General features: G+C 44.3%; 4 protein-coding genes and 2 long non-coding RNA genes across 7 annotated transcripts; 3 read left to right on the top strand and 3 right to left on the bottom strand.

Moving 5' to 3' along the window:
• Nucleotides 1-6011: 6011 nt before the first annotated feature.
• Sin1 (SAPK-interacting protein 1) lies at nt 6012-8591 on the top strand. Of its 2 annotated transcripts, none has more exons than XM_076817559.1 (7): nt 6012-6260; nt 6426-6566; nt 6668-6936; nt 7015-7184; nt 7275-7571; nt 7653-7894; nt 7963-8591. In XM_076817559.1, the coding sequence occupies exons 1-7, from the start codon at nt 6188-6190 to the stop codon at nt 8181-8183; spliced, it is 1413 nt and encodes a 470-aa protein (XP_076673674.1). In that variant the 5' UTR covers nt 6012-6187; the 3' UTR covers nt 8184-8591. The 2 variants fall into 2 exon arrangements, with proteins under 2 accessions (XP_076673674.1, XP_076673675.1); XM_076817560.1 differs by having other exon boundaries at nt 6016-6260; nt 7981-8591.
• Nucleotides 8394-9319, bottom strand: LOC143371912 (uncharacterized). The gene is made up of 3 exons (XM_076817562.1): nt 9223-9319; nt 9028-9164; nt 8394-8938 (listed from the first exon to the last, which is right to left on the bottom strand). Exons 2-3 carry the CDS (start codon nt 9152-9154, stop codon nt 8505-8507), a joined length of 561 nt encoding a protein of 186 aa, XP_076673677.1. The 5' UTR covers nt 9155-9164; nt 9223-9319; the 3' UTR covers nt 8394-8504.
• A 131-nt stretch (nt 9320-9450) lies between these two features.
• LOC143371913 (uncharacterized) lies at nt 9451-10495 on the top strand. The gene is made up of 2 exons (XR_013086154.1): nt 9451-10325; nt 10365-10495. It is a non-coding gene; the product is annotated as an uncharacterized LOC143371913 (long non-coding RNA).
• On the bottom strand, nt 10390-12979 carry LOC143371911 (outer mitochondrial transmembrane helix translocase). Its single transcript, XM_076817561.1, has 6 exons — nt 12653-12979; nt 12290-12532; nt 12025-12226; nt 11727-11923; nt 11467-11645; nt 10390-11377 (listed from the first exon to the last, which is right to left on the bottom strand). Exons 1-6 carry the CDS (start codon nt 12806-12808, stop codon nt 11230-11232), a joined length of 1125 nt encoding a protein of 374 aa, XP_076673676.1. The 5' UTR covers nt 12809-12979; the 3' UTR covers nt 10390-11229.
• A 1442-nt stretch (nt 12980-14421) lies between these two features.
• Nucleotides 14422-16585, bottom strand: LOC143372298 (UPAR/Ly6 domain-containing protein bero). Its single transcript, XM_076818329.1, has 3 exons — nt 16229-16585; nt 15925-16110; nt 14422-15755 (listed from the first exon to the last, which is right to left on the bottom strand). The coding sequence occupies exons 1-3, from the start codon at nt 16287-16289 to the stop codon at nt 15535-15537; spliced, it is 468 nt and encodes a 155-aa protein (XP_076674444.1). The 5' UTR covers nt 16290-16585; the 3' UTR covers nt 14422-15534.
• A 6679-nt stretch (nt 16586-23264) lies between these two features.
• Nucleotides 23265-26025, top strand: LOC143372118 (uncharacterized). The gene is made up of 3 exons (XR_013086213.1): nt 23265-24423; nt 25514-25751; nt 25850-26025. It is a non-coding gene; the product is annotated as an uncharacterized LOC143372118 (long non-coding RNA).
• The last annotated feature ends 978 nt before the right edge of the window (nt 26026-27003 follow it).

Raw genomic sequence — 27003 nt, forward strand, 5'->3', positions numbered from 1 at the left:
ATTCGAACGTGACCGGTTTTCGGAATGGAACACAGACGATCATGCCGAGGAACGTGGTATCGCGTTCCTTCTGCTAGATAAAGTCTAAGAAAACGGCCAACGGGATCTTTGCGATCCTCCCTGCCCCCCTCCGTTGGCGTCGGGCTCGGCCTTACGATAATTTACGATAATTTACGATACGAATTAGCGTTACGAAGCGTGCGAACGAGGGCTGGATCCTTGGGTGTGATTTAGGGGGCAAGAAGGGTCCGGAGAAGTGAGTGGGCGGGCGAACGATAATAAGGAGTAATCGAAAACAGTAGGAAACTCTGATTGCGAGCGATTTGGCTGTCTACTCGAAAACACTTTCCGAGGAACGCCAGGCCAGCTGGTGGAGGAACGCTCGGTTGAAAGTTCAACGGTAAACTCCGCGGAGATTTGCCCGTGGCGGCTAAACTTTTTAAGGAGATCGTTCGCATCTCCCTTAACTTTCCTCTTTCTCGCGCCCCTCGCCCGCCCTGCCACCGTAAATATTTGCATATATCATACGCGCGAGACAGGAAACAAATGTATGTATGTCCCTGCTCGCTGCTCCCAGCAGTTCCAGCCTTCCAGCGGAGCCCGCTCTTTCCCCTTAGTTCCAACCCGGTTGATTATAATCGTTCGAGCGACGTTGTGATCCAGAAATTTGCCGCTACGACGGTATTTGGTTTATTAAAAAATGTGTCGCTCAGGGGATAGCTTTCGCTGCTCGCTGGAACATCTGAACGTCGCGGGGATCTGTACCTTTCGGTAACAAGCGGCAGGGTGGAAACGATTAAAGTTGCTCTCCAATGGCAAAGAGTCGTTTGTCCCCGATTGTCGTCGGTGTTCGAGGCGAAGGGTGCGGGATGGAGGAAACTCGAAATGGGGGTGGGGTCGGTTACGGACTGAGAGAGATTCGAAGGGTGGAGATCCTCGGGACGGAAAGAAGTCTCTTTGCTTTTACGGACGATCCCCTCCTAAGAATTTAACCGGAATTCGATTCGAAAGTTTCCGCGCGAACGCCAATTTCGTTTGTGTGCCTCGTTCCCTGTCCCGCGAATCGCAGCTCGCCGTTCAACGGAATGAATAACGCGACGCTGACGAAACTTTGTCTAAAAAGCGACGCTCGCGAGGATCCTCGCGAAACAGGCAATATCGGCGCGGCGCACAGTGGTCCCAAATCGCCAAAAGCTGGCCGAAATTAAATTTTCGAAGTATATAGCAGCTTTTTGCTGTTGTAGCAGATTTGTTAGCTGATGGACAATTGCTAAGGATCGCAATAAAATCGAACGAACCAATGCGTGTAAGAAGAGAGTTACATGTTTGTTAAGCGCACCAAGCGGCAAGGCGTTCGCCGTGGATAGTGTTCCTTCTGGAGAATGCTTTCTCGAGAAATACTATAATTTCTCGAGAAACTTAAGTCTAGGAAAAATATTATAAGTCTCATTTATTTTCGTAAATGAATGTATTGCTAGTTAATCGCGAACGTATAAACACATCTACAATTTATAATACATTTTATTAATAACATTAGAACCTATATGAATTCCAATAGAAAATCACAGTACAGAAGATTCGGTATTATTAACTGCTGAAGGTGCTCTTAAATTCTTATTTAAACATTTAGAAAAATTGTATACTGAAATAAGTACCTAAGGAGTTTCTTGCGGCTATTATAGAAGAAATATAGAAAAGAGGAGATAAGACTATTGTATCCCGTATAAAATATTTGCACGATCCAGCATTTCTTCCAAAAGGGTCAAAAGACGCATTTTTTCATTTAACAACCAAGATAGATACATATATAAAACGTTAAAATATAACAGTAACGCTGAAGCTACATTAGACGCCTTGTGCTATTTAAAAACAAATTTTAAAACCAAAAAGTAATGTTTCGCTTTGCACAAATTTTGTATCAAATAAATAAATTTACCAATTATATTTAATATCTATTTTTCATTTGCACAAGTTTTGTATAAATTAGACAGGAATAGTCATTTACTTAAAGTTTTCTTGTGTTCTTGATAAATATTATCAACATTATTCCAAAAATATAATTTTTCCAATATTTTGTTCAATTTCTCGAGAATTCTCGAGAAATATAATCTCATTTCTGATTTCTCGAGAAGCAAAAAATATCGAGAAATCAGTAACACTAGCCGTGGAGCGTCTGGCCGAAAACAGAGGACGATCGAGGTAGGCCTCCGTCCGCAGCCGACTCGTCGAATAAATTATTTGTTGCTAACTAGCCGAACGAACGACACGTCTGCGTTTCATCAACCTTCCCCGATTCCCTTGCACGCGTGTGTATAGACCTACGCGACAGCTCGCTCGCGACACGTTCCCTAACCCGAGCCAATGGAAAGTTCGCCGTTAACGATTGGAGCAGGGTCGGCGCGTTAATATCGCGACAAAGAATAATCGATACGAGGCGTGATGCTTTTACACGGCACGACGCGGCGCGGCGCGGCATTAATTTCGCGTAATGCCCGCGTCGTTGGATCGGAAACGAGAGAATCGATGCCTGGCTGGCGCAGTTTATCGTACGGCCCCGATCGATGCGCGCGTATCCTCGAATTATCACTGGAACAATTAGAAGCGACGCTCGTAATTAGCTACGGAATCGGATCGTGCTTTAATTTGCTGCGTCTCGCTGGCTGCAAGGGCTCGGAGGGGAGCGTGTTCGAGTCGACGATAGACATTTAGAGGTTCCGCATGAGGGCTAAGTAATCGGGGATGATTCGTGTGACATCGCGAGAAGTTTCGTGTTGCAAATGTTTCGCGTTAAGCGAGGAGGTTGAGCCGCAAATTCGGCAGGCCTACCCCATCGCCGCGCCGCGGCTATTGCCACTGCTCCGGTAATTCTCCAAGTGCTCGGCGAAAATTTAGCGCGGATATACCGAATCGTATCGCGTTATCGAGGATGCTCAATTAAGCGAGCGTACGCCCGGTTTGTATAAAGGGTGAATCCAGCAGGATCTAATGCTACCGTTTTCGAGGGTAATTTATGACCAGCTATTGTGCTCTGAATGGGGCTGCCGTTATTATGGAACGGGGCAGAGGGACAGGAACAAACGGCAAAGACGGAAAGAGCGGGAGATAGAAGCTCGCGCGATGCACCGAATGAGAGAGGGAAACATGGACAATAGAGCGCAGAGAGGGGCTGATAAACAGAGAGCTAGAGGAGAAGGTATACATATACGTACAAGTGAGCACGAGAAGACAGTTCTCCCCCTCCCCCCTAAGATTGCGAAAAAGGGAAGTGAAGGGAAGGGAGAGAAAGAAGAGGGAAAGCGAAACAACAGTTGCAAATAGCCTCGAGGCTTAACAAAGGGAGTAGCACTCGTAGCAGCAGGCCAGCTTCTTCTGGAAACTTGCTAGCGTTACATATTCTTTCCCATCCAACTGTTTTACAGCCTCTGGCTTTTTCCAGTTTCCCTCCTCCACTTTCCTTCCGCCTTTTCTCCTATCGCCGGATCTCCCCAACTCTGGTCCTTCCTGCCAGCTGATAATCAAGTACGCCACGAGTCTCGCTTATCTGCCTTTGGCCCGTCTTTGGATCTTCTCAACCCTGTGGAAAATGCAACACGGTACTAGCCTCCATTACACGTAGGGATATTGTTAAAAGCAACCAGCACGCCCACGCAAGGCTGAAGAATCGTAATATTTCGTGCGCGTTACGTACGACCTCTACGTCGTACTACCTGCGTCTACGTGGCGCGCTCCCCTTTCCCTTTCGTACTCGTTGCAACGCCTCGCGTCGTCCTTTTCCATTTTAATATCGCGCGCCTGAAAAGACACGGAGGTCTTCTATGCCCCTGTTCGCCGCGTTCCCTTCAGAGGACATTCTAAAACGCGCTGGCTTCAACTGTGTTTCCTTCTTCGTTATTCCACTTCCGACACCTTTCCCCCCTCCACTCGAGCCCGAGCTCTGCTTTATTTGTTTCTATTTCTTTCATTTTGTAACATCGCCGTCGCGTCACAAGTTTCGAGCATTCTTCGTTCCCCCGAGAAACGCGTTTTCGCATTGCCACGTTTCTGCACCTGCATTCCCGGTTGATAAGCTCGCTGATAAAACGGAAACTAAGAGATAAATGCAGCTGCGCTTAGTAAAAGGCGATCCTCTCCTCTGATCGGGATCAGGAAGAAACGCGTTCCCGTAAGTGGCTCCTCCCGCGAACCGGCGCGGCCGGTTCGTAAACTAGCCGCGGCTTCGGACTCCCGACTCCGGGGGGGTTATGTTTCCGTAATGGTGAATGATTCACGTTCGGGACGGAGAACGCGTAAAGAGCTAAGATTACCGCCGGTAGCTTTATGCCTTGGTTTCATCCAGCCCGCCGTGGAATTATCGATTACGCGTAAAACTGGAAATCCGCAGGGAACCGCGCCACGCTGCCATCAAATTCGCCTATCGTACCCTCAAGTTCCCTGTCTTGTGGAAATATTTGCACTGCAGGGTATCGCTACTCCTGTCCCTACTTAATTTTCAGTTACGTTACAGAATCAAAGCTCCTCGAGGCTTTCTCGAGGCAACTTCTCCTCGCGGTTTAGTATCTACTGTTCGATGTATCTACAATAAGTACCTAGCTGCTTGGAAACTCGAGCGATCCGGCACGAAAGCGCCGCGTACCTGCTTTCCATAAAAATTTCCGTAACATCGAGAGTCGGCCGATCGGTACGTACTTAGCTAGGCAACTGCAACCAGCTCACCGGGCCTCGTATTTCAACCGTTTAACCCGACTGATCTCCACCCTTCAAAGAGTTATCGCGCTAATCCTCGAGTAATATTTTACTGGGAAATCTCGGTGATATTTTCCGCGGCGGTAGCATGGAGGATGACGAATGGTTGCCGACTGCCGGCGCGGTTAATTGTCGGCTTTGTAGTGCAAGCTGGTTATTACGGTAGACGGGGGTGGAGTTTTCGCGGTGGCGATGTCGAGGACGCCAGCGAGGACGAGGACCGCGACAACAACCGAGGGTTCTTCGTATTAAATACTTTAGGACCCCGTTTCCACTGTCGTGCACCACAACAGTTGCTTCGCGGATGCCTGATACAGTGGTAAACCTCTCTAAAGGCACTGATCCAGATCAACACAGAGGGCACGTACGAGAATTTTGGTACATAGAGACCATCAAGAGACAAATGGTCCTCGAAAAAGCGCGAAATAATGAAAAACGTAATCCGCTGTGCCGTAACGCGACCGCGAGGTTCCTGCGAGTTGACTCTCCGCATAAACGCTACGAGGGCTACAAGGGGGGAAACTTATTGGTCCAAATACATATTTCGGTTCGTTGACGATTCGAACGTGAGAGGAATACGGGGCAGCATCGTCGACTAAATAAACAGTCAGACGAGCTTTTTAAGAGCGCGCAGCTCCGTAAAGGTTGCGCAAGCGAGATACACGGAGGCTTCAAGTGCTTGTTTTAAATCTAATAACGAGTGTTATTCCTCGGGGATTCTGTTGGACGATCGACCTGCCTCGAGTCTTCTCCAGGGAGACTATCGATCAGATGCAGATCCTTACCGAGGCTGCTTGGCTGCTTGGCTGCCTCCCGGCCGGGCGGTTCATAAATAATGAAAAGTTTGATCGCGTCGACGATCGCGATCGCTGTTTCGTTTTCATTCCGCCGGAAAATAAAGTTTTCCATTAGCATGGTAAACAAGGCAAGATTGCCACCTTGAGCGCGCCACTATAGATACCAACTTACATACATACACTTTTCACTGTTCATTACACTATTCATGCACTTATTTATGGATGTTTCGCGATATTTCCTCTGTCTCGTTACGATTAATAGGTTACTGGCAGCAAATATTAGTCCCTTAATGCTTGGAAGTAATTGTGCGCGAATGAAGTAACGCGCTAAAACGCCATAGCTGCACTCTATGACTGTAACGTTCTAATTCGATTGCCAGATAAAGAAGATTAACGCGACTACGCAACTCCCTCGATGCCCGCGCGATAATAGTTACGTTAATTTTGCAACAATTCATTTTGCTGCTTTATCTCTGTTGACAGAATTCTGTGCTGCCACCTGCCTGCGGTACACTTCAACCGTGTGTTTACACGCAAAAACGTACGCAAGGGAGACTGACCAGAGACTTCACATGGACGATGTTTAGGTAGTGTGTACGAGTTTCGCAGTAAAATTTGTATGGCCTAACGATAATTACGGGAACAGAATGGCTCTTTATGACAATGACCATTGGCTGCTGTCGCACATCAGAGATAGCTTTTTGTCTACCGACAACACAGGTACATCGTAAGTTCCACTTAGGTTAAATATTAAGGATTAAGGGATCAAAGGGGTGAAAGATCTGGTCACTTTAGATTAAGGATATGTACTAGGCTGTGGTGGTGATCGCGTTGAGGAGGACGTAGCGCTTCTTACTTTATGGATTCTCTTGTGCACGTTTTCAGGCCAGTGCGAAATGGTGATGCTCGGCGAAGATATTCCGAAGCAGCTGAAATCCAATGGAACGTTGCAATGTTACCCTGGTATGGAGGAAAGCGACGACGAGGACCTGGATGCTCTTGCAGAGTCGTATGACGTGCAAATGGGTAACTTTCCTTTGCATTCCCAGAGGGAAATGATCAGAGAATTCTTCGAACTGAATATAGCCTATAGTTTATGCGATCCGTTGCTTTTAACATTGACGCAGATATGGAATACAGTCACAGGGAACGTTCTAACACTGCTCAGAGATTAGAGAAGATGGACCTCGAAAGGAAAAAGGCTGCTAAAGTAAATGTAAAATGGGAGAACATCCCAGTTGCGTCCGTAACTAAACAATCAGAATTATTTCAAAGGAAAGACTTTCGTAGCAAGACTGGCCACAATAAGAGACATTCTCTTTTGTCCGAACAGCTTGAAAAATGTCCAAACGTTCCGCTAAATCCTTTTATGGAGTATGCTAAGTTTGACGGTAGCGTATGTATCGAGGCATTTACTCGATTTATAATAATATATATTGGTTTGATTTTACCATTTATGCAAATGTTGTTGCAGGCTCAGGTAGATATACCTATAAGAAAGTATAGAATATTTATGTGCATGTTACCAAAAGAACAGAGAATGTATCCCATTCAGGTAGCTGTGATCGCCACTGCGAAAGTGCTGGAATTCATTGGACTAATCTGTTACAAATACGCAAACGAACATCCAGATCATCCACTCAAGTGCGAATTCCTTATAACTTATACGTAATCGTTACTATTACATAGTAGAGTCTGTTTCTGGAAAAGACTTTGGTAGCCTAATGCTTTCAGGGAGGATATCGCAAGATACGGCTTGTACTTCACCGAAGACGACGGAGAAGTGGACTGGTATTTACCTTGTTTAGATCCGAAAGAAATGATCTCCAAATTCATATTCACGACATTATGCCTGACCGAAATGAAGCCAAGTGACAAAGCGAGGCACAACACGATCAGTCGCATAGAAATAACGAACGAGGACGATTTTATAGAAGGTCCGAACAAAGAACAGGACGAAGTTGCTGAAGATTTAGCAAAGATGGAAGGTCATACGACCGCTATGGAAGCACCGCTGTACCAATCGTACAGGTAGCTTTTCCCCGTTCTGTTTACCGCACCCGCTTCAAGTATAATTCATAACCGATGCGTATCTTCGATTTCTATTTGCAGGGTATACATAATTAACAAAGTTAGAACAAAGACTGAAATTTACTTGGGAATATCGGGTGAGAAAATTGAAATTAATCCAATAATAACCGGTAAAGGTGCGGGCCGTTTTTGGAACAGGCAGCGAGCCGTCAGCTATCAAATAGACAATATCGCCTGGTGCGAAGTAACAGAGGCAAAGGGCTCGAAAACACTTTTTACATTAGTTTATACGCCGCATTCTTCTACTTCCGACACCATTTTAGGTTTGTGCCTCTGCCGTCTATCATTTTTAGCATACCCAATAACAATAAGATTTCCTAATGCTTTTAAGGATACCATCTTTCTACAGTTTCGTCTGGGCAAATGCATTCTCTGCATCAGTCCGCGTCGTTCAAGAATCACGAATTCGAGGCTGATTCGATAACAGCGGAGGAGATTGTTAGAAAAATAAATCATATACTGGAATTACACAGTAGCACATCGAGGAAAGAGTATTTATCTCAGAAGGAAAGAAAAGCTGCAAGACGCAAGAGCTTTCACTTGCACAGATGACAGATCTATTGGTTTCTGTGCTCCATTTTAAACTACTTGAAACAGTAATTATTTCGGTGCGTTAAGGATCGATGCAAACGTTCGCTTCGACGTGAATATATTATTCTTGCATTCTCCTTGCACCAAAGAAAATAATTCCATCATTTTTACTCGCAAAGCATGTAAGTGCAGGGCTAAAGTAATGATGTCATCTTACAACTGTATCAAACATTTCTTCCTTTGAGTTTGTATGTAAATATATTTATTTCAATAATTGTCACAACTGATAAAAAATATAAATTTGTACAATGCCAACAATCACTCATATGATACTTATAATTGTCATGAGTCCGATGTCTGAATAACTTTCTTTGTAACTTTACCCAGTCGTTTCTCCATTTGAAGAATAAATCTTTGATTCAACGCGTTCGTCATCTGATTCAACACTGACACCCTTAGAGTTCTTTCTGACAATCTTTTATTGCTTTTACAAATGTTCTGATAATCTGGACGAGCTATAACGAAGGTTCTCTCTGAATCTGACAAAATATTCACATCCAAAGGTTGCCCTTCGCTTTCTAAACGTAACTTATGCTTAGTAAGACTTTTCTGTTCAGCTTTCCTTCTCCTGAATGTTCCTATCCATTCTTCCCTTTCATTTCTCAGACCATTTATGTATTCTTCTAAATTAAAAGCCTCTTCTTGCGATGCTTCCGACGCTCGCTCCGCTCCTGCATCAGTGTCCGTGCACTTGTCACTCCTTGTAAGTTGTGTACCTTTGGTTTAAAAAAAATAATCAGTTAACTAGATCTCACTGAACCGACGTATCGATGCAAATTAAATACAAATACGAGTTGCAACTAACCTTTATCTTCGTCGAACACAATTGTGCGGCCTCGAAAAATAGAAGACCTCCGTTTATAAACAACTCTTTCTAGATGCGGGGCATCGGATGAATTTTGATCGCTCATTCTATCGAACACAACTGACATGAAACAAACGCTGCGCAACGCCCGAGGTTAAGTCTATGTTTAGAAGATGAGCCGCGTTTGTCCAACACAAACGTAAGGGAGGCACCAATTATAAAGTTGTATTCATCAAGAAAATTCTTTATTTATCGATCAAAAGACGTTTTAAATATTTGTACAGGTTATGGGCATAAAAAAGCTAGCGACGCGGAGCGGTGGAAGGTATAAACTTAAACTGGCCGTCAGTGGCGTCAGTACGTCAGTAGTATCATCGACGAAGTATAGGATAGACTTATCACCTTATGGAACTTTGTGTCACCATCAACGAAGTATAGGATAGACCTATCATCACCTTATGGGACTTGGTGTCATCACTCAACCATGATGTTACCGACCCATAACTTGAGGACTGAATTCGGCGGCTTCTGTGCACGAACTGCGTCCAAATCAGGAACTACTCTGAAAAGTGTGAAATGCTGAAAGGTGTTGCGTGCTTATATACTAGGGTAGCTCTTATTTTTGACTTTTGAATTTTCTTCGCGGCACCCCCAACATAGTTCCAAATAATAAAAGAAAGATCTGTGTAAAGCTCACAAAGTCGATTTTATATAATATCTTCCAAGTTATTGACTGCATAAAAAAATATGTCAAACAAAAGTTGTAGATTCGAACAATGAGCATCATTTATGTTCTATTACTTTTTCTCGTGCGACAAACGATTTTCGAAAAAAGTCCGAAGTACTAAAAAAAACATTTTTATTTTTCAAGTTTTGGAAGTTTAAATCCTTCTCGAATCCTTTTTATTTATGAAGGCGAAGTTAATAAGATAAAAAAAATTCCCTTACTTTCAGTGTTTGATATGTCATGAATGTTTCTTGAAAATTAGGGACCGAAATTCGCCAAAATATCGAAGATATAGACATCTTCGTGAAATGAATTTTGGAACAGGCCGTTTTTGAAGTGCCGCACCTCCAAGAGAAGTTGGGGGCGAAATTTAGAGTCTTTGGAAGCGCAGACCGGAAAGAAAAGTTGTGAAATATTAAGGGTAATGTGGGACATGTGAAGTGTAAATGTGGGATCTATGAAGTATGCTGTGTGTTCTGGAAAGTGCAGTGTGTGCCTACTGCCTAATCTGTGATGATACAGAACAGACATAGTAGTGCAGAGAAGATGTAGAAATTGTGATGCACGAATAGTACAGTCTAGGCATAAATATAGTGTAGGAACATTTCAGGCATGGTGAATGATATACGCAGCTATGAACTTTAATTATTGTTTCATTTTGATATTTACATAGCTTTTAATTTTGCTAAATGTAAGTAAAGTACATTCCAAATCCGAAAAATAAATAGTCGTTTCTATCAACTCTTATTCTTACGATTCTCCATATTGCTTACAAAAACGTGATGGACATATTAAATAATATCATAGGGACAACGTTCCAACATTACTGTTTATCTATGAATTACAGTTATGGCTACATGTAGATGTAAAAATGGCCTGATAGAATTTACAAAAAAAATAGCTAAGAGATTTCTCGTGCTACATTACGTCGAACGTCTATATACGTACACAAATACTGCATACATTCACACGCACAAAGAGCTGGTTTTACAAGAAATTGCGCGTGTGTGTGTAGGAACTTTAGCGAAACATAATTTAACCTAGTGGACAATACAAAAAAAAAACCAATCGGAAACAAAGGTACTTGGGAGACATTGTTTGAGTTTAATCAAATATATCGAGGTAGATCTTCAGATGATCATACGTTGTTCTGTAACCTTTCGTAACATCGGGAATTATGATAAACTTACATACGAAACGTGGTAGAATACCACTTTACATCTTCGCAAAAATTTTTCCCTTTCTTTATGAACACATGCTACAATTTCATAGTACATACATATTACAGATGCTTTTCATGTGCAGTTCGAAACTAATAAATACATACCGATTACGTAATTTTAAGATAGCTTGATTTTCTTCTGGACGAATAAAAATGGAATTTTAGATCGATTAAAACGAGAGACGTTACAAAGTTATATTTCCCAGTTATTTCTTTAGAAAATGTAAATCTTCAATGTTATCACGTTTTTTTTTTAATCTAAATCTAATTTCACCACACTGAGAGTACCCGTATGTATCTTCGATGTTTTCATCTTTTTGTACGATGTGAGAAGATCCTCCATTGTAATAGGTCGTATAGCATCATGATATTCTTCATCATCGCCACTAGTGCCCACATCACTGAAATAAAAACAGAAGAAATGGATCGCCAATAAATTATGATAAAAACTCAACTTGGTGCCCATAAATAATTAGAATTGAATATTAACTGTGTATGAGTGCGCAGATAGTCTCGAACGCGATAAACAGAGGCGTTTCTACAAAGTTCTTGTAGATCCGAGCCAGAAAAACCGTCCGTCATTTTTGCCAATTTTAGGGTATCCACATTTTCGGCTATTGGCTCGTGGTCTAATATCAATTTCAAAACTTGCATTCGTTGCAGCTCATTCTGGAACATACGAGAATATTTATCATTCGGTTAATGTATCCCTAAGTAAGAACAAAACAATTCTGTGCTAATTTTATTTACTGGTAGACCGATGTGGAAAGTAGCTGGCATGCGCCTTAGAATCGCTCTGTCCAAGTCCTGTGGTCTATTCGTCGCGCCCATTACTATTACGGTGCAAGAGGCATCCGTGATCAATCCATCCCAAAGCGACATAAATTGTGCTTTCATCATTGCGGTTGCTTCGTGATCTTGTGCATTACGTATTCTTAAAAATGAATCTGCGAAGGAGAAACGAAGACTGTTTAAAAATCCTTGCAATATACACAGGATGGAACAAGTTGCTACTCTTAAGTAAATTTAAATTCTCTCTAACACACACCAATTTCATCTATGAAGATAATGCATGGCTGAAGTTTCACGGCAAGAGAAAAGACTGCTGCCGTTAACTTTTGACTTTCGCCATACCATTTATCAGTTAAAATGCTGACGTCTAGATTAATAAAACAAGTTTTAGTTTCTTTGGCAGTCGCTTTTGCGATCATCGTTTTACCACAGCCCGGTGGTCCATGTAATAGGACTCCCTGAGAATCAAAAGTGAATTGTAGAAATAAATAGCTGGATAACGTATAAGTTTAAGCGCATACTTTTGGTGCTTGGGTTAACTGAGAATCTTCAAACAACTCCTTCTTTTGTATGGGTAATATAACCGTTTCTTTCAGCTCCTGAATAACATGTTCGAGACCTGCAATATTCTCCCATGAAACTCGGATATCTTTAGGATCCACTATATGGTTAGCTATCATCATTTCATAATCCGTCAATTGATCCATGTCCACTGACCATAAAAGATTATCCGTCTTGGCCAATTTCCGTAACTGTTCACGTGCCTGAGGGATGTTTAACGTTACATTCTTTCCGGCAGGGGTATAAACGGTATAAATTCTTTTGTTCCGAAGAGGTTATGAGGGAAAAATTCTTAAAGACGAATTAAATGCTAAGTCCGTAACCTTTTTTCTGGCTTTCTTTTTCGCATTGTTCGTAGGATCGAGTTGATTCATAATCCACTTCATGCTAAAGAATCCAACTGCCGCAACAAAAGATACTCTTGCCACGAGCACGAATACTTCTGATCGCGAATACCCAACGCCATCGGCAATATTCATTGTTCGCCTAAGTATACCTGAAATCCAACTGAAAATCTCTTGATTTTCTCTGATAAACGTTAATCCCTGTTTCGCAAATTTAACATGTCACTTTCATCCCTATTAGCGAACCGTTAACTCGACGACCATCGACAACCATCGATGACTCCAGACTCTACCTAATACTCGGAGAAGCCAGCATGCACAGGACAAGCATGCGCAAATCGTTCCCATGCAAAAAACATGTTACAGCGATTTTAATACAAGATTTCCCGCGACGAACGCAGCTACGCACTATGTAGTACTATAGTAGATAGTGTGTGAAATTCAATTTTAATTCGGCATATCCGTTTACGCTAATAAGTACATACAAGTTCGAATTAGAACATTGCGATCGAACGTTTTACAATTGTTTTCACGTAGTAAGCAGATTTTCTATAATTGACGACCGTAGTTATACATACATATGTAAGTACTTACAATCGGTCTTGTTGCCATCTGCTGTTATACCATTTTGTATATACTTCTAACCATGCAAATACATTAAAGCAAACGATTATCACCACGTACACGTGTGCCCAGTTTAACATATTAAGTCGTAGTATATATATATGTCTGTAGCATAACGTCCATGGTTTCAAATACTATCACCCGTTGAGATGATTCATAGTTTCCTTTGACATCTCCATGGATATAGATTTTAACATTTCAACGTACATTGCCAATGTAAATTATACCGTGGAAACGCAAAGAAATTCTTATGTTTGCGTACATATTCATGTTATCCAACTATGGCTCTCTATTATACCTACTGTCGATCAATTAGAGATCAACCATGTCGATATCCGCCAATAAAGTCTAGTTTACATTAGTCAAGTAAACGCTACGGAGTGGCGAGTGTGAAAAAGCATATCTAACTTGACTAGTATAAACAGTTGGTCGAGTAAAAAAGTCGAGCAAACGGGTGAGTATTAGCCAAGTCGAATTGTAGAACAGGCAGCATATTAGCTGGACCGAGCACTGGGCTCAGTTCACTAGGCCGAGTTAGGTGACTAATGAAAACTAGACTTTAGGGATCGTTTCGCGAAACGGACGCGCGAGTTGCGGTCACATTATCGACGCTTCTTCATATCACAGACACAGACGAGGTATAGAATAGACCTATCAAGCAATGTATTTTTGTGTGGCTCGGCAGCTTCGGGGGGTGGGGGGAAGGACCCGGGTTGAAACCCTGACCAGGTCCCCAGCAAGTCCAGGTGGCTCGGCCCCTCAAGAGTCCCCGGAGGTCTTCCAGGCCCGAAGAACCGACGACGACTGAGTACATGGAGCTCCGTGAGCTCCCTATCTAGACTTCGCGAAACGATGTCTCCAAATCAAAACAAGGTCGACGGTTAATAATTACAATTGAGAAATCCATCGAATTCTTCGACAAACATGGATATTTCGCTAAAATATCCATTCCACTGGCTATTGCTATGACAAATAATGTTAACAACATTATTAACTATATTATTCTGTCTGTGTTTATATAAAGCGGTTATGATTTAGACGCTTTAGATATCTAGTATCAAACTAGCAGGTAAAAAGATTAAAATTGTGTTTGCCTTCTGCTTATGTGTGTTATTAGAGAAACGTGGTTGGTTTGTTTGATTAAATGCAATATAGGGACTTTCTGTTTAATCCGTCCACATACAATATGTGTGTAGGTAGGAATATTCAGAATATTGCGCGTCATAATAGCACACCCCACTACGAAAACTATGCTGGAGGAGCTAATTACGGACGCCTCCTGTAATAATAACGACTAAAACCCTGATGAACAGCCGCTGTTAGCTCTTATCTGTGAAATTAAGCTTGATGAAACCATCAACTGCCAACTGATTATCTCTTATACCGATGTTACTTCGTAAACGACTGCAGGACGGTACCTTTAATTAAATCAGCACAGCGCGCGCAGATTAACTGTGCAAGCTGTTCCTGTTACTTGCTATTCTTTGTATCTACCCGTTGTCAGAAAGCAAAATATTGAAATTTTCAATCTATACTGGCCAATATGAATGTATGTAATTCACGATGATTGGGCCTAAATAATAATCGAGGCATCGTATATTTTGCGGTGTCGGATCCGCTAACGCTTTAATATTCTCGCCTCACATAATTAACTCACGACCGTTGAAATTCCGCCAGCAAGAATCCTTGTAAATCATTCCAAGATCCTTGCCGCTTCGCCCTTCAGATACATATATGATATATGTATGCGTCGGTAAATATTAGGCACACCTGCTTAATCTGCTTAAAGCATAGATTAAAGCAGAACAACAATTAACAGAGCTTTAAAAATGGCACAACATGAAACAAGTATTTATTTACAAAAATTCATACCAAAATATATGTAAAAAATGCAGTTTTCAATGGTAACTCGAATGGTTCCATTCTATTTCGCACGCTATATTGTATTTTATCCAAATATTAACGTAACAGATTCATTTTACGTTGAATGTTTAAATACTCACGTTAGTGAGATCAGTCGGGTGGTTTCGCTAATCTAACGTTTCGTATGGACGGAAATGTTTCTTACGCTAGATTAATGTTGTATCGCTCAAACTATAGCAACGTTCAGTAGGAGCAAAAGAAGGGATTGTTACGCGCGTACAGCTAAAGTAAGCTTTAGTCACGATGAAAATTTTCCTCTTCTTCAAGAATTATCGAATTTTCGGATATATATAATATATATATATATTAAATATCTATCTTAAAAAAGATAACATGTAGCTGGAAATGCCAAGAAGTAGTAGAACCGTAATCGAGAACGACGGTAACAGCGTCGCCTTGTTGCAAGAATCGTTGGAACAAGAACATTCTTCCCAGTACACCCCGTTCTCGTAAACCCCCCAATTACAGACACCGGTGACTCCGGTACTGGCTACGGAAGAGCATCGACGAATCACCTGTCGCCATCTACCGTCCCCTTTAACAAGCATATCAAACGGTAAATTTACACAACCAATTCGACTGATGATTTTGGACTTATGCCTTGTAAGACAGGGATACTGGTGTAACGTTTGGGATACGTTTGGGAAATTAATCGGAATTAGGAGAGGAAGATGAAGTACGATGTGTTGTATGAGAGAACTTACAAATGAAACCACGGGGACTCTGGTGCGTTACTTTTACGCAGAACGTGCCAGGCATATAAGAGTCCTCGCTATTACACTCGATGGCGATGTTCTTTTCTTTGTCGAATTTCTCGTACGCTCCGCACAAATCTGCCCCTTTGGGATCGGTGTCGCTGCTACATTGGTAACAGCGAATCGCTTCTGTACCTAAAATTTCATCGGACTAACTGCTTTATACGTTATACGAGTTGCCACAAACTATTTTCACTGCGTTCCATTGGAACATGCACTCGAGCGACAGCAGCTCGTAAGAATCTTCGCTTACCTATCACTATGAACAACAACAATACACAGGTAACACTGGCGACTCTATTGTTCGTTATCATTTCGAGGAAGTTTCATGCAGAAGAATGTTCGCTGCTTGGCGTGCCTCTCCCGACTCTCGTAAACGCATGCGGCGGCGTGGGGCGTCGCGTCGGTTGATTGAGGTGGTATGAGTTTAGATGACTCGAAATTCCCCTACTCGTCCGCCCGACCCTCGTGCTGCGTGCGCCAGGTTCGTGTATACGTACGCAAGAGCCCTGGCTATACTACTCGACCCGCATTAATGAATCATCGAAAGAAAATACAAGAGAAGCAAGAGCTCGTCTCGCTAAATCTGTAACGATAGAACTCGAGTCTTAAGATTTAGCGATTCGAGTTCTTATTTAAATATTGAAAAAAACTTCTTGGCTCGGTCTCGGTTCCTTTCGAAATACAAGTTGCTTCGATTCCTTCGTTCCTTCCAGACAGACAAGGGCCCGTTGTTATTTCAATTGGGCTTGCAGTCATTAGTCTTATACTTATTCGCCGTAATATGCTGTGCTTCCCTTTGGTACGTTCACTCGTACCCCTCCACCTTTCCCTTTATTAACGCCGAGTCGCGCCGCGCCGTGCCGCCTGACGTCGGTCCCTTTGGCAGCCGTTCGTCGCGACAATCTCATTAAAATGATTTTATCACGCACAAGACTCTTCTGGTTGAAGACGTTTAGGAGTCTGAATTTTATTTCTTACGTGCAAACAAGAAGGAGCCGAATACGCAGAAGAAGAAGAGGAAGAGGAATGTGTTAAGGCTTAAAGTGAAGAGTTTGCGACGCTCCATTAAACAAAATTATTTTGCATGTACATGCTTCGAGTGTATTTACCTGAACATGGATGTTGGCTCGTCGATTTTCGTACGTGCAAAAAGCCATAACAACGTGGCCTGCGGGCACGATGAATATTTCATCGAGCAGCCAGCGCGAAAAACCGATGTCCATCTACGCCCTTCAGTAACTCTTCTCTACGCGTACCCTTAGGTTAGGTTAGGTTTATTCTTTGGTAGAGTTTACAAATTATAACATATCTGTACACACTTTCCCAAAGTGGCATTTAAAGAATTGTCTTCTTATATCGCCCAACGAACTCTAGACGATCCACGCGTATCCTTACCTACTCGTAAATACGTACGCATGTTTCTCGTAGACGAGGTTAACTCACCAGTCGCGTCGCAGTAGGTAACTGTTCGTTTTTGTCCTTAGTGCTGTTAATCCTCGAATTAACGTGCCCGGCACCCGATATATGTACACTCTTTCGGAAGAGATTGGATTATTTTCGGGAAGAGAAGGAAAGGAGCCGAATGGCAGTGAAAGTCGGAATTCGTTGGTCGTGTCTGGTGTTCTTCGCTGGCTTAAAAGTTCCACCATATTTCAGACTTTTTAAAAGCTGCGGAACGGCAAGAAGAAGGGCCAAAGAGTCCTGGCTTAGAGACGCATTTTTAAACTTCGTTACCGGAAATTCTCGGTGGACTGCCGTCGCCGGTTCTTCTTTGTCGCGACCCTCAAAGTGGAAAGAAGCAGAATAAATGAATCTAATAAACTGTGCTACGATGCACGGCCGTTTCTCGGCCAAAGCTCCGCCATTCAGTTCTTCTTCCTTTAATCGTTTCCGTTCATCGTTAAACGCAACAGCTACGGGCGACACACATGCATGTACGTATGTGCGCCCAGATGTACGCCGTGTGTGGCGATCAGTCGAGAACAGAACGAATCCGTCATCGACGGTGATTGTTGCGGGTATACGGGGTGTCACATTATACATTAATATATGCATTTATATACATAGGTACCTACCAATAGAATTCTCGGAGCGACACGCGACGATTCCACCGAAAGTAGATAGCGGAATGGAAGAAGAAGGATTTATTTTGTTAATTGGCGACTCATCGATCGCATTGAAATTGGAGTATAGAGCGTGACAGAGATTGCATAACGTCACGGTCGAGACGTATCACTGACGGCAAATCACTTTTGCCTCGCACCATACGCGTTATGATAGATGAATACGTATCGCGGGTATCCGCGAAACAACATTGGCAAAAATATTAATGGTTTGCTATCGGTCATCGCGACGTTTGTCATTTACCCGACAGAGAGTGAAATTTAAAAGTTACGAAGTGCGTTGGCTCTCGCACCGAACGCCTTTGTTTTTCTTGCAAAAGTAGGTTCGATTGCGACATTACATAAACATATGCATATGTAATATGTAATAGATAATATGTATATATATATATATATATATTAGGGTGGCTCTTATTTACTCTTGGTAAATTTTTTTTTCAAAATTTTCTTCGGGGCAACCTCCAGAATAGTTCCAAATAATTAAAAAAAAAATCCGTGTAAAGTTTGACCTCGATCGGATAACGGGAAAGGGTGCTCCTGGGCCCTTAAACATTTAAATCATTATTTAACAGCTCGCGAAGTCGATTTTATATAATATCCACCAAATTAATGATTAAATAAAAAATTATGTTAAACAAAAGTTGTAGATTCGGACTATGAGCATCTTTTATGTTCTCTTACTTTTTCTCGTGCGACAAACAGTTTTCGAAAACAATCCGCAAAACCAAAAAAAAACATTTTTCGCTGAAATTTTGAAAGTTTAAATGCTCTAGAACACTTTATTTATGAAAGCGAATAAAAAATGGAATTTTTATTTCCGAGGACTATTTTTTAAACATTTACGGGGTGTAAATACCGAAATATGCGAAAAAGATAAAAAAAAATATATTTCTTATTTTCAGTGTTTGATATAGCATGTTTAAGGGCCCAGGGGCACCCTTTCCCGTTATCCGATCGAGCTCAAACTTCACACGGATTTTTTTTAATTATTTCGAACTATTCTGAAGGGTGCACCGAAGAAAATTCAAAAATTAAAAATAAGAGCCACCACTACATACACATATATGCACATGAATGTTGTGTGTACAGTCGAATACGAGAATTACGTTGGAGAAGATTACCGCGACGCGACTTTGCGTATATACCTACCTATTTATTTAAATGTGCAGGTCCGCGATGCTTATAGACGGAAATGGGCAGCAGCTACGTTTGCATGGACGCAACGACTCGATACCTTGCGGGGAAATAACTTTGCGGATCAGACGATACACGTACACCGAAGGTACGCGAAAAGGGACTTACATCGGTTCTTTCGCGCAGCGATTTCAAACAAACACTTAGGCTTACGCCCTTACGGGGATGAAGAAATTCCGCGGATCCGTTTAAAGTGCTGACCGATACCGGAGGCAATTTAATGGAACTAATCGTTTACAAAGGACCATCGGATCACGGTGGCAAGAATAATTTTGCAGGCACGTAGACGTGTTTGACCCGCGAGCGGAAATGTATCCGCGCGCGTGGCTCGAAGCGAGTTGCACGGTCGGAGGATCGTCTCATAAATATTCGTAGGCAAAGATCGGGTCGATAAATTCGCAAAGGTTGTTGGTTGGCAAGGTTTTAATGGAAAGGGGCGGGGGGCAAGGGGGCCGAAGGCATCGAGACATCGGGGCATCGGAATATCTGTATAGGCGCGGAGTCAGCGAGGGTCGTGCCGTCGTGCCGATGTCGCGACACGAGAACGCTTTTCCGGCGACACGTAAATAAGAGTTCGGAGGTAAAGCGGTTGGAAAGAAAACTAGTCCAGATCGAGAGGAAAGTCGATGCATCGGGGAAACGGGAAACTGGCATACGCAAAGCCCACTGTCCCGCCCGCCCCTGTACTCTCTACTCCCTGTACTTCCGCTTTTACATCGAATCGATTCGCTTTTTGTCTATGACGCGGCATCCGCGATATGGGCAGGATTCAAGTGCCGTTCCTCTCGATTCCTCCTCGCAGCTTCCGCGGTACCCGCGCACAGTCGTGCACAGGGGTGCGGTGCGACAAGTTCTTTCGCTCCGTCCTTCGTGCCCAACTTTTTCACAATCCCTTATCCTACTACCCTACGTATCGCGAGCAGCGATCTACCCCGAAAAGGCGGAACGACGTAGTTAAGATGCGACGATAGAGCTGTAGATACATAGACGCTCGACGTCTTTGCAGGTGCGATGAAAATAAAGAGACAACGGCAGGCGAAGGAGTAAAGGGGAGGGTGTAAAAGACGGGATAAAGACAAAGGCAAAGCCGAAGCTCGTCGGCGGTGGCGAGGAGGAGGGAAAAAGTAGAGAGTCTCGAGAGGAAGAGACCTTCTCTCTTATTCCTAAGGTAGCCGGTTCTTCTTTCGTTTCCGTACGAAACAAACCGAGCACGTATCTCGTTAGCGAATCATTAGCAACTCTTCTTTTACTGCAACTACTGTCGCAGCGAATGCTCGCGGCCCGTTCTATTCCAACCGTTACATCCTTCTATTTTCTTTCGCCATCCCAGTCCGCTATTTCCGTTCTGACGCTTAATCCCTTTAATCTTTAACGCCTTCCCTCTTAACATTATTTCGCCAGATGATATCTGATAGACGATAGCTGATGGGGGGCGCGCGCGCGCGGTCCGGAACGCGATTAAAGTCCGTGAACAAAACGATACAGTGTTATCCGACGAAACGTGTATGTAAATCCATTTTCAGTCGTTCAACTGGAATATTTCAGTATGTCTCCGAAGTTGCTATTGGTACGTGCATACCTATAGCGATCTATGCAGAGTTGAAAGCAGCGTAGAAGTGAAAAGACGGATGTGGTCACCGTGTCGTCGATATTGGTGCTTGGATGGCAAGTAGCCCGCGGGGTAGGGCTTTCAAAGGGTTTTAAAAGCTCGTCGAGCAGGGAGGCGATGACGACGAGGACGAGGACGACGACGGCGATGGCCACGGCAATGGTAACGGCTCCTCTTCGGGGAATAAAATTACCAGGGTGTGCTTGGTTCGTTCTTTCTCTTTTCAAAGCTCGACTCGCCATTGTGGTGTTGGCTTTCGTTCCGGCCTCGTTCGCCTTCCTCGAGCGCCTTTGGCGAAACGTGGCTCGACTTTGCGGCAAACAACGAGACGATAACTCAGCGCTGACATTGCCACCGACACCTGCAACTCTTATCGCGTACGCGACCGCCGCAGGTGCTGTCTATTCGCCGGGCGAATGAACCTACGTACCCTCCACGTCCGTTCACGCGCCCCCCAGCTATACAAATCGAACATGCCTACCCTGCAAACTGTGCGAACCCTTCCTCTGACTGAATCGCGAACCAAAGACTTGCCGTCTAAACCCTCTAAACTCTGAAGATCTTCATCTTCCAAACGATGCCCAGCTTCCCATTCATCCGCGCTCTTACAAGTAGCTACACTCTATTCTTGAAATTGAAAGCCATCGGGAGTCGAGTCACCGTTCGATACTCGGCCAGACTTGGACATGTAACTCATTGTCGCTATGTAGGTACGTATCGGTTTACGCGCGTAGTATCACCGCGAAGAAAACGCCGAATTTATAGGGGCGACCATCAGCTTTTGGTAAATAGAATAAATTTACAAAGTCTTGGCATTAGAGGGGGGTGGTCGATTTTATTCGAGGAGACGCATAATGCGATTCCGAGGGGAGTGGGTACGCGAAAGTTCGAGGACGAATCGAATGAAATTTGAATAAAAATACCGTCTTCCCCTGGATGGGTTGCCCGAGAGGCAAAATAAAGCTCGGCCTTAGCCCCTGAGGGGTCAGCCGCCGCCGTTCCTCGGGGTTCCTCGGGGTTCCTCGGGGAGGACGCGTCGTATAATAGCTAGATTTTCCAATAGGCGGTCCTAGCTTCCGGATCACGTATTTTTCCTTCGCTTCGACTATTTTCTCAACAACCGCCGGCGCTGTTTTTTTTTTTCTTATCGAATACAGTTGCTTTCTTTCTCCCTTTTATCCATTCTACCCTTCAACGAAAGATCGCGCGAGAACAAGAGCGACCGAATAGTGAGAGAAATTTACTTTGCGGCAACGTATTATAGCAAACAGAGGAGAGCTGCTCGACGGAAGCGAAATTCCCCGTGGTCGTTGATGGTTTTCGGTTAATTTAACGCTTAGGGCCGGTAAACACGGTTCCTGGATCGTTCGTCATGGCTGGTCCTCTGGGTATACAACCTCCGTGGAATCCATGGTGGAACTATAAATTGCACCGGTCGCGGTGGCGCAAAAAAAAAAGAAAAAAAGAAAAAAGAAGCCGCGACTCTAAAGAGCCAAGTCGATGGCGGTCTTTGGATATCCTCCAAGATTTACGAAGCTTCGAACGTTCCCGATCGGAGCCCGCTAGGTAATGGCGAGCTCGCAATCTCCTCCCTCCTCTTTCACGTATTCCTCCCTTGTCTCCTTTCCCTTATCATTCCATTACCGCCCTTCTTCCCTCTACCTTTCGCCCTCTCTCCGCCTCGTTAACGGTTTCTCGCTTCGATCCGGCATGCGAGGATTTCGGTACGAATCCCGCGAAACTTTCGCTACTTAGAGATTTTACGACGGTACGTAATACATGTATTAAGCTGCGCGTTTTTCATTAACCGGAACCCTCCGAGCTCCTGTACACTCGCGACATGGTACAATAGAGGCGAAGCGGCGGAGGGGATGAAGATGGCTAGGGGTAGGAGTAGGCGTGGGAGCACGACGGCGAGGAGGAGGTGGAGGTCGTCGTCGAATGAGACGGGAGGAGGAAATTGGTTTTGCATTACAAAGCCGATGGTCCGTGATAATAGAGCGCTTCATAGCCGCAAGTACGAGCACTTAGCTCCTATGAATTGTCCAATTATATTATTATCTGGCGAGTGAAATCCGTCACCCGATCAGTTATTAAGCGGGCAGTGCAGAAAAACCGTCCTCCCTTGAACCCGCGCGAAAATTCCACCGAGCTTTCCACCTTCGTTTCGCGTTCTTTCAGAGACCTACGCGATACGAAATTTAATAAGGCGATTCGTCTTCATTTCTCGGACGCGACACCGAATAGATTCGTGCTTTTCTATTGTGTACACGCGCATAGGTAGCATACCCTCCGCTAGCGGCTTAAAGCGTGCGGTATTGTGTTCCGTATGATTCGCAGCAGGTAGTTGATCCCTCGAGCAGAATAGAAACTACCTGCGCGCGTACATAGGTACGTATATAACCCCCCCCGGTGCTCTGTCGCAGGATCAAACATATCGTTGTTCTTCCTTTCAACGTAATGAGAACGATCGGGTAGCTCGTTCCGATCGAATCACACTGCAACATGAAAATCATCCCCGGGGAGAAGCTGTATCCCCCTGCCTTCGGTCCCACCGAATAATCCATTCCAGGCATTCGCTGGAACGGAACAACGGGACGCTGATTGGGGATCTTTCTATCTTCGCGGAACGAGAGCCCGAGGAATATGAAAGGCCGCGCAAGATACGAAAGAGGGGCCACAAAAAATTTGCCGATGAAAGGCTGACAGGCTATGCCGAATCCCCTCGATGCTACGCGTACTACGCAGCCTTTTACCTAAACCTGTACGATGTACGTATCGTACCTACTTATTTACATAGTTTCGACTCGCGCTCGCTCGACGGAGAGACCGAGAAAAAGGCAACCGCCAGCGGGTAAGTATATACCTAGATTCGGGGAAGGATGCAGAAGGAGAGGAGAAGAAACAATTGGGGCTGTTCGATATCGAGCCAAGCGGTCGGCGCGGCGCGGCGCTCGCTCAACCGTCGCAGACATTGTCAGAGGCATAATGGACTCTGTATAAACGGACAACTGCGTAATAATGCGGATCCGGTACTTTCTTCAGCCTTCCTTCCACCGTCTCTATTGCGGAACAATGCTTTCGCAAGGATCGGTAATGAGCATCCTTGGAAATGCAATTGCCTCGCGTAGCTACTTTGAGTGTCGGATAGAGCTTGAGCTTGGACTGTGACAGGCGCAACGCTGTTGCTCCTCGTCTGGATGGTCTCGCAGAAATTATGGCTGGGAGATGCGTCTTCGAATTTTTGTTGCAGCGATAAGTCACTCGAGAATTGCTTTCGGCACGGACGCGTCAATGCCACTTCTTTTCACTGCATCCAGGGGGGTGTTCTCGACCGATGGACCGACGCGAAGGAGCAGCTAGGCTCGTCCAACGCGGGAATCGAGCCACCTAAGCACGCATTGTTCCAGCAAACGAGTAACCCATTTACACCGACTAGTTGTGGTATCGCGTGTCCGAACCAGTCCCAGAGTAGGTATCGTCGACGTTTGCGTAGAACGTTTCCCAATACTACCGCAAGTGAATGTGTAGGGTGGACCGGGGGCGGTAGTAACAGAGGGGCGAATGTGACATGCTGAATATCTCAGAATATAAAATAGAAATTAACACCAATTTTGGATATACGATGAACAGTGACATTTGGAATACACACATCCATGTATCCTAAGATATCTACGAAATAGACATGGATAGTGAAGAAAATAACTTCTCGATACCCTGAAGTAACTTTTTCTTATTCACTTAAAATTGTAATATAAACACTCCCTTTGCAAGTATCTGCTTGGTAGATTTTTTAAACTGTAATCGAACCTTTTTTAAAGCAGTATCGATCGTTACTCGGCACTTTTAAGAGTCTCGTTAGTCAAAATTTATAATTTAAGTTGAAAAGCATGGTCGGGGGCGGTTGTAGCATCGGCAGTCGGGGTCGGTTTTACCGCAACAGAATCGAACGGTGACAAAGATGGCGAATCATATTGTCTTGTTTGCATGGAATCCTATAGCACAGCACAAGCAAACCAAATGAAAAATGGATGCAATATACTGAATGTGAGGATTGAGCAGGCGGAGAATGCACCAGCCAAAGCGTTTATTTCTGCCACAATTGCGATACCACATAATTGGTTATAGGTGTTACATTTTTCATATATTACTATAATTTAAATCAATAAATATTTTAATTTTGCAAAGTTAAATTTGTGCTACTATCGACTCCATGCAGTGTCACAATCGATCCGGAGTCAGGAGCGATTGTAACACTTTACCCGCTTCTTATTTTTTATTAATAACTTGGATATTACTTGACATAGAGCGAAACTGTTGTGGCCCAATAATGTCAGATAAGTGAGCAACATTTTCGTATAAGAACTTTTATCGTAACTGTAATAGTTCTTGCGTAATCGTATTCCAAAGTCAAAGTGTTACTACCGCCCCCGGTCTACCCTATGTATGCAACTGCGTTTTCCATCCCTCTCGAAAATACCGCGCCGATTACGGTATTCCCACCGAGTTTCTACTCCGAGAGCACCGCGTGTCCTCGTTCCCTCCCCGCGGACCGCGAACCGCGAGACCGTGAACATCGAAAAGATAAATGTACATTTATCCTTCACAGCCGTGCTAATTGACAAATCGTTAATCTCGCTTCGCGTTACATCCGGAATGGTAACGGATGCGGATGCGGACAATAATGCCTCGGAGGGCCGCAAAATCGGTTCGGACACGCTCGATTCTCCCACGCTCGGGAATCGCATCAACATCAACCAACACGCGCGGCGAGTTGCTGCTAAAGCCTAGCCAGTGCCTAGCCGCGCTAGGAACCAGCAGCCATGTATCAGGCAGCTCGCCAAACGGTAATGTTTCTCTAGTTTCTCCAGTTCCTAGCCTCGCTCCGGGCGGCGCGGCGTTACCATTATTTATTTATCCTTTTATCCTCTTATACGTGTTTTAGCGCCACGTTTTCTTAGAGGGGCGGAAAGAAACAGCTCGTTACAACCATCGCTCCGCCACTTTTTCTCCCGGCGTAATTTAGCTGGGTGGCTAGCCGCGTGCAAAATTACTCTGTTCCTCCTTCGCGATTTTCAGTGACAAACTCAACCTAATTCCTACCCGGGACAGCCGACGATCGTATCGCGCCCATCTGACGCGCGCGCTAAAAACACTCGCCGAATCGAGCTACAGTTGACGGCCGTAATTCAGCCCGGTCTCGGTGGATTCCGGTTAATCGGCAACCCTCCGGAGTGTCGGCGAGTTGCAGAGTTAAGGAAACTTTCGATCCGAGCCGAATATACGTCGAGTGTCAACGGCGCGCGGTTATGATCCCCGCGGGTCTCTCGGGACACCTCTGAGCTTCCAGAGATTACGAGAGTCTAGAAGGGGATTACGATTCGCCGGAAAACCGAGGATGCGTCTTAAGGTCGCGGCTATCTCGCGCTTCCTCTCGTCCGATTCGTTTCAGGGGAGCGATTCCCCCGCGCCAGAGTGGTCTCATCGTCGGTCGTGACTTTCTTGCAGTGTCTCCGCCAGAAAGGATACCGACGGATCTATGTGCCGTACACACAGAGCCACGGTGTGGCGCGCGCTGCGCGCTGACTTGGCGAGCGATTCGAGGGTCGGGTAGACGCGAGCCGAGAGGTGCTCGGCGCTCGCAACGGGACAGGATTGGATTGGAAAAAGGCGTTCATGGATCCACGTTCATAGCGTTGCTCGAGTACGTGAGTAAATATTGATACCGACGCGTGATCCGATCGCGTTGGGAATAAGCCACCCTCGAGGCTGCCGCCACTTGACACGTCCGTGTGCGGTACACGCGCGCGAGCGTAAGAGAAGCTTTTCGTAACCGCGCGCGTCTCGTGTGCCAGCAAACGTAAACCTTCCGCCCACCTTCCTATTAACGCTACTCATACCGCGACCGGCTGAAACGACCGTTTTTAAAATTTCGATTAGAATTTCCTACGTACAACGTAATCGAATCGCCTTTAACCCTCGCTGACGCTACATTAGACGCATGTGCTGTTTAAGAATAAATTTTAAAACCAAAAAGTAATGTTTCGCTTTGTACAAATTTTGTATTAAATAAATGAATTTACCAATTACATTTAATAT

Source organism: Andrena cerasifolii, chromosome 8 (assembly GCF_050908995.1).
Source record: "Andrena cerasifolii isolate SP2316 chromosome 8, iyAndCera1_principal, whole genome shotgun sequence".
Taxonomy (NCBI): Eukaryota; Metazoa; Arthropoda; class Insecta; order Hymenoptera; family Andrenidae; genus Andrena; species Andrena cerasifolii.

Bases quoted from the DNA above. Each gene is read 5' to 3' on its own strand.
- Sin1 (XM_076817559.1), top strand. From the start codon at position 6,188: ATGGCTCTTTATGACAATGACCATTGGCTGCTGTCGCACATCAGAGAT. The intron at 6,567-6,667 runs GTAACTTTCCTT...ACATTGACGCAG, and splicing joins GTCGTATGACGTGCAAATGG to ATATGGAATACAGTCACAGG. The intron at 7,185-7,274 runs GTGCGAATTCCT...TAATGCTTTCAG, and splicing joins CATCCAGATCATCCACTCAA to GGAGGATATCGCAAGATACG.
- LOC143371912 (XM_076817562.1), bottom strand. From the start codon at position 9,154: ATGTCAGTTGTGTTCGATAGAATGAGCGATCAAAATTCATCCGATGCC. The intron at 8,939-9,027 runs GTTAGTTGCAAC...TTTAAACCAAAG, and splicing joins TGTGTTCGACGAAGATAAAG to GTACACAACTTACAAGGAGT.
- LOC143371911 (XM_076817561.1), bottom strand. From the start codon at position 12,808: ATGAATATTGCCGATGGCGTTGGGTATTCGCGATCAGAAGTATTCGTG. The intron at 12,533-12,652 runs GTTACGGACTTA...AACATCCCTCAG, and splicing joins AAAAGAAAGCCAGAAAAAAG to GCACGTGAACAGTTACGGAA. The intron at 11,924-12,024 runs GTGTGTGTTAGA...TCTCCTTCGCAG, and splicing joins TATCTTCATAGATGAAATTG to ATTCATTTTTAAGAATACGT.
- LOC143372298 (XM_076818329.1), bottom strand. From the start codon at position 16,289: ATGATAACGAACAATAGAGTCGCCAGTGTTACCTGTGTATTGTTGTTG. The intron at 16,111-16,228 runs GTAAGCGAAGAT...ATGAAATTTTAG, and splicing joins GTTGTTGTTCATAGTGATAG to GTACAGAAGCGATTCGCTGT. The intron at 15,756-15,924 runs GTAAGTTCTCTC...TGCTTGTTAAAG, and splicing joins GAGTCCCCGTGGTTTCATTT to GGGACGGTAGATGGCGACAG.